We start from the raw sequence: 11,595 nt of genomic DNA, 5'->3' as shown, positions 1-11,595 counted from the left end.
AGATTATCTGTGACGAGACAATGAGTCATGATATGAACTCACTCTAATGTCACACTCGCGAAAAAAAATGTCAAATCCAATAGTGTGCTAGCACTCTCCAATTGAATCAAAAGTGTATTTAGTTTTTTTTTGTGCAGAAAAAATTCTCCGTATATTAAATTTTGCTTCTGACTAAAATATCAATTTGTCTAAGAGACAGAATAGCCCTTAGAAGGCGGCTAGGATAGATGAAAGAGAGATAAAAAAAATTAATTTAATTTAAAATAATTATCTTCGTTCAAACCCGATTTAGTTAGAATTTAATTCTAAATCCAATCCTAATTAAATCTAACATTTTATATATAGAGAGAGGGGTAAACGTTGTTGTCGTGTGACCAAGAGGTCACGGGTTCGGATCTTAGGAGCGGCCTCTTGCCAAATAAATTGGTAGGGGAAAGCTGTCCCCCAGTACATTCTTGTGATGGGACCCCTCCCCGGACCTTCGTTCAACGGGGACGCATAGTGCACCGGGCCGCCCTTTAGAGAGAGGTTGTTATCTTTAATTATTAAATATAATAACTAATTAAATTAGGATTTTAATCTCTTCAAAACAAAGTCAGGATTTTAATTTTAAATTAAATTCTAATTTTCTATATTTATATATTCTGATATATAAATATATAGTGTTTGATTAATAACTATGTTTTAACTATTTAAGTATATGAACTAAATAATTTGGTAGAATTCCTCCAACAATGAGCTTGGACTTGAACTTGGTTTTAATCCAATTAATATCAGTCGCTTACTCGAATCCAACTGCATAAATATTCTCGAAATATATCTAACTATTATATTTATTCTCAAACTAGAGTTATATAATTTAGCTTGTATGTGATCATGTAGACTCATCTAGAACTAGTAGTGGGCACAAACTATTATTTGGACCACAAATCATAAGCGGACTCTAGCAAGCCGGTATGACCATCCAATATCTCGTATATAAGTAATCTTATGTTGTTCCCTGCTATTGGATATCGATGTATAGCATAAGGCATGATTCTGTCACCCTCATATGTTGCTAAGATATTTCTTGATTCCCATGTGAACTGGTCAATTTCAAATGAGCGACAAACTTCATTACCTTATTTAGATACGGTCGTACACTTCTTAGTCTCACTAATCAATTGGATAGGAGAACAACAGTCCTCTTACTTCACTCATGGTTTCTAAGAATGATTCAAAGCATACCCAACTAAACTCATACTTAGCACCCATTTAGGACTCGTTAGGTGAATAATCTAAGTATATTGTATTTTATTTAGGCTCATAGTGACTTCAGGTCTAAATAGTCCATTATAAGTATTACATGAGTCACGCCTATAACACACGACCATGTAGTGTTCTCATAAGCGGATCGATCTAGTATTTACTATTTCATAAGCTCATATGTCCTTGGTTAACATCTAATGTCCATGACCAGTGAAACATTATTAACAATCAAAACATATACTAATCTTTAGTTCATTATTGTTCCCACGATAATAGGGATGTTTTAGAATATTATCTTATTGCCTCATAGTTTTACTTGCTTGGATCCTCAACCCGACAAATATGAGCATATAATTAGACTTGAATAGTATATAAAGTAAATTTGCATTAGATAAATGAACGGAATAGATTGATGCCTTATTTATTAATAGAATAATCAAGTTATAATGTCTCAAGATTAGGATATACACTAATAGTATCCCACTTGCGTAGTCGGAACTAGGCATAGTCTTAATTCCTATAGGCCTAACATGTCCCTCATGCTTCAGTTGAGCCAACTTTTTTTTATCAGTGGATCTGTGACATTATCTTTTAACACAATCCAAGTGATTCTCACATCTCCTCTATCAATGATCTCTCGAATGAGATGAAACTTCCTAAGTACGTGTTTGGTCCTTTTGTGTGACTGGGGCTCCCTGGCTTGTGTTATAGCCTCGTTGTTGTCACAGAAGATGTCAACTAGGTCTAGGATGGATGGAACGACTCTTAAATGAGTTACAAACTCCTTGAGGCAAAATGCATCCTTTGCGACATCTGCAGCAATGTACTCAATGTACCCATATTGTGATTTTTTAATTAATATAATAATAATAAAATTATATATTAAAAATGTTCATTTTGAAAGTATAAACAAAGTAAATGATTGAAGTGTTACTATAGTAACTACATAGTTGAAATAGAGTTCGAATAAATAAAATAGAGTAGATAGTTGGAGATTACCTAAACCCTCTCTCATTCTATATCACTTCTATCTCATTCATTTCTTTTTCATCAACTCCCATTTCACTCATCGTTATAAACCTAACCCTAAAATTATAATGTAAACAAAAGTTAAGAGTTAAATCGAACTAACTCACCGTCAAGGGTTGGATTTACGTGTTCCCTACTTCCTTTTACACTTCCATTTATAGTACGAGGTTCAAGATATCAAGAAATAGCTTGTATAGGTTGCATGATTAAGGGTTAAAATGATTTTTGAAGTTGGCACTATAATCAATTTAACTCAATTTGATGTTTATATATTAACTCAGTTTTGAAGTTGGCACTATTACTGAATTCATACTAAACTTCTCCCTCCCAACTTAGGAGGCAATTTTGAACTTTAATTCATTAGTTGCATACATGTGCAAATATGTTAAATTTTATAATATTGTATTGTCTTTCATTATTTAGATTTCTTTTTCTTATTTTATTAGAGCATCTCCAAACAAAATCCCCTTAATTCATTTCTTTATCTCTAATTTTTCATTTTTTCTTTCCAAATTCTTATTTTTTCTTCAATCCACTAATATAATTTCTTCTATAAAAAGAATACTCTCTTCTTTATTCCATTTCATATACAATATTTATTAATATTATAATACCTTTTACATATGTTTTTATTATTATTAACTTGATCAATTTAGACTAAACATTAAAATATTATATATTAAATGAAAAAAATATACATTAAAGTGTAACCTATAATGAGAATATAATAATTACTAATTTTATTTATTTATTAATATTAAGAAACACTTACACATTAAACTGGAATAGAATTAGAAACAAACATATAATTACACGTATACATTAACTAAAATTGTATGTAATAAGTATTTTAATTATATGTCTAGTTGCTCAATATGCTTATTTTTAACGTAATGTGTGAAATTGTTGTTGTTTTATCTTATTTTTAATTATCCAATGGATTGTATTAGATTTTTAGTTATTTGTATTATCTTAATTAATGATAATTTATGTGTTATCTAATTTTAGTAATTCTATTCTATTTATTAATTTATAATATTTAAATTTTTTATGATTCGCCATAATCTTGATGTTATGCATATTGAGAAAAGCGTATACGATAACATTATAGGGACTTTAATAAATATTCATGGAAAGACTAATGATCATCTATAAGCTCGTTTAGATTTACAAGATATGGGTATTAGAAAGGTATTGCATCCTACTCATTCTGATGACGGTATAAAAAAATTATGGGCCTTCACATTTTGATATGACAAATGAAGATAAACAAATGTTTTGTTCAGTGTTAAAAAATGCCAAATTTCAATATGGTTGTGCATCCAATATTGGTCGTTGTGTGCGAATGAATGAGAGGAAAATTTCTAGATATAAACATAGAAATAAACACCCAAAATAATTATTGATAACAACACTTCCTTCGTTTGATGATAATTATGTCGTTGGGGATATGTCGTTAGGTTCGGCCATGACACCTCTGATGATAAAGTCAGTAATGGAATTTGAAATTAATAGATATTGAAAAGTATTCAGGAGAGTGTTGTTAACTTACTTGTAAGTAGACTTGGACATGGGCTGGGCTGGGCTGGGCCTGTCGGGCTTTTAATAACGAGCCCAAGTCCAGCCCAACAAGCAAGAAATTGACCCGGGCTCGAGCTCGGGCCTAAGATATGAATCCCAAACCCGCCTGCCCAAGCCTATTGAATCCAAAAAGCAATTAAACCAAAAAACATATTGTATGGTGAATTGAATCCAAAAAGCAATTAAACCAAATTACATGCTGTATGCATATGTATAAATGAAAATATGATTGCTAACACCTAACAAAAAAAACAAAATGCATGTATATAGAGAAATTTGGCTACATCTCAAAACAATTGAAAAATAAATAAATAAAAAATAATCAAAACACTTTGTTATATGTAGTATATTGGGTCGGGCCGGTCCGATGTAAAATTCGTAAAGCCCAAGTCTATCCAGTTTTTGGAAGCTTATATGGACTTGGACAGGACCGGACCTGACAACATTTTCATGTGTCCAAACCCTGCTAAATGGGTTTGGGCCTGGGCGGGGCGGTCTCGCCAGCCCATGCCCAAGTCTACTTGTAAAGATGTCTTGATGGCGGTAGATATATCCTCTTTTTTTCGTATAAATTAAAGAAAATTTACATTTTCTAAATTAAAAAAAAAATTAGAAACCTATCACATAACATTTCATGTAGTTGCGTATAACTTTTGGACAAGTAAGAAGGTATAAAAAAAGAACAAACAAAAAAACAAAAAAACGTTTAAGGTATAGAAATTGAATTCCACATGTAATTTTCTCAAATAAAATAGAAAACACCTAAAGAAGAAGCAGAAAATCTGAAATGCACAAAAATAGAAAAACTTGCAAAAAAAGAAAAATGACAAAATATGACGTTTTGGATGAAAGAAGCAATGATAAATAATACACAACTAGGTTTAGACCCGTGCTTTGCACGGTTTTTTTTTATTTGGCTTCATCACCATGCTATAGATATCTAGAAATTTACAGATTATTACTTTAATGAATATATAAATATTGAAATTTAATGTAATCATTTTTTAGTTTATAGCATATTAAAAAATAATGAATAATTCAATTAATATTATTAAAACATTTCAAAACCCAGACTAAATGAACCAAGAAAAACCAAGCAAGATGTTTGTTTCAACTTTTATAAATAGTAGTAAAAAATTGGTGCTACATGATATGAAAGTTTTATATTACTTTAAATAAAATGGGTTAAGGTGCAAAAATACCCCTAACGTTTTGGACCAGGAGTAATTTTACCCTAACGTCTAAAATGGTGCAATTTTACCCCTAACGTTGGAAGCCAAGAGCAATTTTACCCCTAACATTAATAAATTGGGTCAATTTTCATAAATCTTGTTATCTACACTTCATACGTATGTCATTTTATCAGTAACAAATCACAAACATTCGTTGGGATGTAAAAAAAATAAAAAAATATACTGTCTTTTTGTATAGATTAGACAAAAAAAATCAAAAAAATCCACCGAATTTATAAATATTAATCTCAAATTCTATTATTAAATTATAAAAAACATGAAATATTTTTTTAGAACGAATTATTATGCAATTGGTGCAGAATAATGAACAAAGATATATGTGTTTTATAATAGTGTCTGAAATTGACCCAATTTATCAACGTTGGGGTAAAATTGCTCTTGGCTTCCGACGTTATGGGTAAAATAGCACCATTTTAGACGTTAAGGGTAAAATTGCTCCAGACCCAAAACGTTAGGGGTATTTTTGCACCTTAACCCAAATAAAATAGTAATTAATTGGAAATTTTATTTATTTTGAATATTAAAAGTTAAACCATTACTCTTTGAAAAATATTTTTAAGAATTAATATAACAAATATATAGAAAATGAAATGAGAATATTATACTACAAATTTAACTCAACATTATATTACACAAGTTTTAACAACATAAATCTTATGTGAAATGTTTTCCTACATAACTCAACATTATATTACTTACATACCTATTAATTCAATAAAACAATACTCATTTTAATCCAAAATTTAGCACTTCTCTTTATATTTTCTAAAGTTTTGGAGAGCAAATAGGCAATGTAAATTCATGGACATTATGCTGACTCAAAGGACTTTGCTGCACATTTAACTATCTTTATTATTAGCACATTTAACTTCAATTTGAACATCAATTTGAACATGTTATGCACCTGGATAAAATAACCTTGCTGTTTAGCTTTCATGTCCCTTGAAACAAAGAGAAATCACAAAAGATTAGGTAGAGATAAATGTAAGGAAACAAAAGATTAAGCAAATTATTCCAAACATCAAATGAAAGGCAAAAATTTTAAGATTTGATATCTAGGAAAGGTTAAGCAAATTATTCCAATTCACAATACAATCAGTTAATGACTAAGACAGAATTGTAAAGCCAGCAGCAAATAACAATCAAAATTAGAACAATTACATTAAGGAACCCATATATATGTTTGAGTCAAAGAGTTACCAACGGAGTAATGGTGAAAAGAGTGTAGCGTATTCGCTGTGGATAACAAAGTTCCTGTAAATAAGAGAAAAAAGATATTAGAAACAAAGAGTAGTTCAAAAGAAAAAGGAATTTGAATTTCAAGTCCAAAATTTCAAATAGAAGATGCTAGAAAATTCAATTATGAAACAAAAAAGCAAGAACATAAGAACTTAGGCAGTCAAAGCAGTTATACGAAACTTATATTTATACAAATCGAACTTCAATGGAAGGTACAAAAAGAATTTAAGAAACTGTTAAAAGGCTTAAATACGGTAGAAAGGAATGCCTAGAAAGGAAGCAGCGGAGGGATTTGGCTAGTTAATTTAGAGACAGATATTAAAATACAAAGAGAGATGTTAAATTTATGGTATTCAACTTGGTGCTATTGACTTCTATTAATGGTTGAATGGTTCCCAAATAAACATACTATAATTTTGTCAATAGCACATTAATTCTTAATTGCCACAAATAAACACACCATTCAATAGCACTATTCTAGTAATTAAGATATAAATGCACATAATTGGCACAAATAAACACACCAAACTTCTACACAATTTCACCAATTTAGCGCTGAAAAATCAAAACATACATGGAGAGGTGATAAAGTCCAAAAAATCGATTGACCAGACATCGGCCAAAAGTGCAGCAGAGTCCTTATGCATGCTCGAGAACCTCTTATACAACTGAATATACAAAAATAGTTCCAGATCATGGAAATAGATAGAACAAAATCAAAAGATATTCATCTATTTACAACAGAAAAAAGGAATGGTAAAATAAAATAAAATCAATAGCATTGAACTGTTTATTAATAGGGAACGTTTCTTATTACTGGAAAATGGATAAACAATCAGGAACCCGACTATCATTTACTGTTCATGGAACTGCTCCTTGCATAACTAAATGAGGAAAGAAAAAAATTCAAGAAAGGGAACAAACCTTAGAGCTTCAGTCTACACTCCATTGAAGACATTCACTGCAAAAACATAATCCAAAAGCACAGCAAAGAAATTTTGAACATCAAATGAATGGATAAAATTTAAAACAAAATTGAAGGACTATCAAATGAACGAAAGTAAAAATAAAATTGAAGGAAATAAACAAAGGATGAAATCTCAAAAGCCCAAATTAAAAGTGAATTTCAATCTGAGAAAAGAAAATAGAATGAAACTTGAATATTACCTTGGGATTGAATGAGATAAGATCAGAGCTTCTTTGAAGAAGCAGACTTTGGCTTACTCCCTCCTGATAAAGAGGCAGAAAAAGACATTGATAAAAGAGAATGAAACATAACCCTCAATTAATCATAATTTTCTAATTAAAAACAGATGAAGAATAATTGAAAAGAAATTTTCCAAGAACAGAAGAAGTGATAAATAAAATGAACAAAACGACATGTAAAATGAAGAAAACGAGAAGAGCAGTTACCATATAGAACAGAGGAAGTGAGAAATCGATGCGTGCCAGGAAAATCAAAACAAAAGAAGTGAGAAATCGTAGCATGCCTGGAAAAACCGTCCCCTGGCTTAGAAACTTTTCGAATCTACAAAGGAAGACACGATCTAAGCCACGCATTGGAGCCGACAGTACTGCAAATCAAAGAAAGACTATCTTGGTGCTCATGTAATTAATTCTGGACAAACAAAGCAATAAGTTCAGATCCTTTCAAACTTTCAGATTCAAGAACAATTGAAAGAGAAGAGAAGAAATGAGAAATCAATTGAAGACTCGACATGAAAAATGAAGAAAAGGAAGAGCAGTTACCATAGAGAAGAAATCGTAGAAGATTAAGAGATCCCAAAAACAAAAGTGGAAGTAGGAGTAGATTGAGAATTCGTGGGTTTGGGGAACCGTTTATCACAGTCAATATGCGCGGAGAATAAAAGGAGCAAAGAAGAGTAATATTGAGAAATTTACACATAAGCGGTAGATAATTCTAAAGATGACACCTCAGCATTACTAGCTACAGATTTAGTATTTAGTATTGATGTTGGAAAAAGAAAGAAGCCCTTTTATTGTCATTTTCACTCTACAATTAATATTGTTTGGAACAATGACAAATCATATCCCTAAACTTGCAAAATTTCATAGATTTTCTTATTGTTTATTATATATATATATATATAGGAGATGGTTCTTGTGAAAACCATTTTTTAGGTGAGGAGGTGAGAACACTCAAAACTACGTCGTTTTGAGTAGGAAAATTTAAAAAAAAAAACGTTGTTACTTTGGGGGGATCGAACCTGAGAATTTAGGTCTACACTCCACACTGCTTACCACTAAACCAATTACTTTTCTTATGTATAATGTCGCGCGCTGCTTTATATATCACTTCCCTTTTAGCTTCTATTGTTTAATATTTGATGCATCCACTTACTAATATCGATTAAATGTGCATAATAATAAATTATTAATAGAAAAAAAATTAATGTGCATAATAATGAATTATTAATAGAAAAAAAATCCAAGAACATGATCTAATTTCTTATTTATTTAATTCCTCTATATTTTTGTAATTTATATTTTAAAATGTTAAGAACGATTGTTACATATGTTCTAAACTTTATAATTTGTGTTCTAAAAATTAAGTATAATGTTTTAAAAAAATAGTAAATATATGGACCATTTTTACATTTGTTCTATAATATAATTTATAACCCATATTCTAAATAACATAACGTACGTTCTAAAAAACATAACGTATGTTCTAAAGTTTATATTTTGTGTTCTAAAAATTAAGTATAATGTTCTAAAAAAATCAGTAGATATCTCGATTGTTTTTTCATTTGTTCTATAATGTAATTTATAACTCATGTTCGAAAAAACATAAGACATGTTCTAAAAAGCATAACGTATGTTCTAAAAAATATGTCGTACGTTCTAAACTTCATAGTTCGTGTTTTGAAAGTTAAAATATATATTCTAACGTTTGTTTTAAAAAATATATAGTTTGTGTTCCAAAAATTAAGTATAATGTTCTAAAAAACTCAGTAGATATCTGGATCGTTTTTTCATTTGTTCTATAATATAATTTATAACTCATGTTCGAAAAAACATAACACATGTTCTAAAAAACATAACGTATGTTCTAAGAAATATGTCGTACCTTCTAAACTTCATAGTTCGTGTTTTAAAAGTTAAAATATATGTTCTAACGTATGTTTTAAAAAATATATTTTCTTATATAACATAAATTACAAAAATATAAAGGAATTAAATAAATAAGAAATTAGAGCATGTTCTTGGATTTTTTTTCTATTAATAATTCATTATTATGCACAATTTTTTTTCTATTAATAATTCATTATTACGCACATTTCTTTTTTTTTCTATTAATAATTCATTATTATGCATATTTAATCGATATTAATAAGTGCATGCGTCAAATATTAAACAATAGAAGCTAAAAGGGTAGTGGTATATTAAGCAGCGCGCGACATAATACACAAAATAAGTAATTGGCTCAGTGGTAAGTAATGTGGAGTGTAGATTAAGAGTTTCTGGTTCGAACCCCCTAACCACCTATCAAAGTGTCCTCATACTGTATATCAAAATTTTATAAATTAAGAAGTCATTAAATAGGGTCTGAAAAGATAATACTACCTATATATCTCCTTTTTAATGACTAATTAGTACTATTTCCGCGTGTTGCGTTGGTCGATTAATTTTTTGTACAAAAATTTAAAAATTTAATATTTTTTAATTATATATCATTTGCATATAATAATAATAATTTTTTATTTTAAAATAATTTAAATTTATAAAAGAAATTATTTTAAAAAATTATTTTGAAAGGTATGTGTAGTAATTATACTGGAAATAATATTTTTTATTAATTAGATTATAAAGTAAAGTAATAAGTAGTTAATATTTTATTTTATTAGAAAAACAAAGCATAATAATTTGAACAACATTACACTTCATACAACATTTTACTTCATAGGTGATAAACTTTATAAATTCATGCATTAACAAATAATAGAATAGTAAGTTTTCATTATAAATAATTTAATTATTTACTTATTTTTTTTAGAGTAGTTTACAATAATCTAAATATTTTTTTATAAATGAATCTAGATTGTATAACATTTTTCTCTTTCTTTAGTATACCAACTCATTTATTTAAAAGTAAATATTATTTTTAAATTGACAAAATTAATATCCCGAAAGTTTAAAAATAATTGTATTTGTTTTTCTAAAAACAAATATAGGTGACAATTGTTTTTCAAAAAGTATAAATTATAACAAGTATATAATTCAACTATGGTGGCCAATAACCCAGGAAGTTTGGTACATTATTTCGTACATTCCTCTAGCAGCATTTTGCTTTATATGCGTGTGTAAAGCAAAAACAATTCAAATTTGTCTTAAAAATGTTAGATATAATTAACCAAAAAACAAATCGAACACATAAAAACATATAAACAAAATTAAAAAGAAAGAGTTAGATAAATCTGAGGCTTATATTAACAGTTTTTTTTAAGACAGATGTCATCGCTATTGATAATCGTCACCTAAGATACAACAGATTACGTAGTAGGAAAACAAGAACATTATGAACAGACAAATAGTTTTTTCAACGACTTATAAATTTGACAATCCATTTTATATAAATAGAACTTGAAAGGATATGTCTTTTCACGAACGAACACGATTGTATACAGACAAATACGACTGTTTATGTACGAACATGACTATTCACGATAGACACAACTGTTCATGAAATGAGGTGTTTGATGATATTTAAATTAATATATAATTTTATTCAAAATTTCCTAATAATTTTTTTATCCTACAATAATTTAAAGTAACAATAAACTCTAATGGAGTGTTATCTTTTATTGTTTTTTTTTTTTTTTTTTTTTGAAACTAGTTATCTTTCATTGTTATTTGTACCTATGTGACACTAAAAGTTTGATATCACTAGTATGAATGCTTTTAGAGTTGATATGCTAATCCGAAAATGACACGACTTTTTTTTATGAGAATGAATATTTGAAATTATTATTATATGCTATCATGTTTTTATATATCATTTTATTAATAAAGATAATAAAATTATAATTATTACGGATCCTGAAAAGGAAATAAGAGAACAACTTTATATGACTAGACGATTTGAGTCCCCTACACACATGACCCCTAATATGATATCATCAGACTTTTCAATAGTTAGTAGTATTAACCTACTAACCTAAAAATGATATAAAATATTTAAAATAATATTATATTTGTTTACATTTTTTAAAATTATCATTAA

General features: G+C 28.6%; 1 protein-coding gene across 6 annotated transcripts; it reads right to left on the bottom strand.

The window, feature by feature from the left end:
- Positions 1 to 1,656: 1,656 nt before the first annotated feature.
- On the bottom strand, positions 1,657 to 8,274 carry LOC136203624 (uncharacterized). 6 transcript variants are annotated; one of them, XR_010674929.1, is made up of 9 exons: positions 8,100 to 8,240; positions 7,764 to 7,924; positions 7,518 to 7,580; positions 7,275 to 7,311; positions 6,925 to 7,018; positions 6,312 to 6,365; positions 6,016 to 6,052; positions 3,830 to 3,974; positions 1,657 to 2,061 (listed from the first exon to the last, which is right to left on the bottom strand). XR_010674929.1 is itself a non-coding variant. In XM_065994821.1 (8 exons), the coding sequence occupies exons 1-4, from the start codon at positions 8,254 to 8,256 to the stop codon at positions 7,309 to 7,311; spliced, it is 384 nt and encodes a 127-aa protein (XP_065850893.1). In that variant the 5' UTR covers positions 8,257 to 8,274; the 3' UTR covers positions 2,330 to 3,974; positions 6,016 to 6,052; positions 6,312 to 6,365; positions 6,925 to 7,018; positions 7,275 to 7,308. The 6 variants fall into 6 exon arrangements, 3 of the variants coding, with proteins under 3 accessions (XP_065850893.1, XP_065850892.1, XP_065850894.1); XM_065994821.1 differs by lacking the exon at positions 1,657 to 2,061 and having other exon boundaries at positions 2,330 to 3,974; positions 8,100 to 8,274; XR_010674928.1 differs by lacking the exons at positions 1,657 to 2,061; positions 3,830 to 3,974 and having other exon boundaries at positions 5,703 to 6,052; positions 7,764 to 7,968; positions 8,100 to 8,220.
- Positions 8,275 to 11,595: the final 3,321 nt, after the last annotated feature.

This window comes from Euphorbia lathyris, chromosome 8 (assembly GCF_963576675.1).
Source record: "Euphorbia lathyris chromosome 8, ddEupLath1.1, whole genome shotgun sequence".
NCBI lineage: Eukaryota > Viridiplantae > Streptophyta > Magnoliopsida > Malpighiales > Euphorbiaceae > Euphorbia > Euphorbia lathyris.
This window is presented reverse-complemented; position numbering and strand designations above follow the sequence as displayed.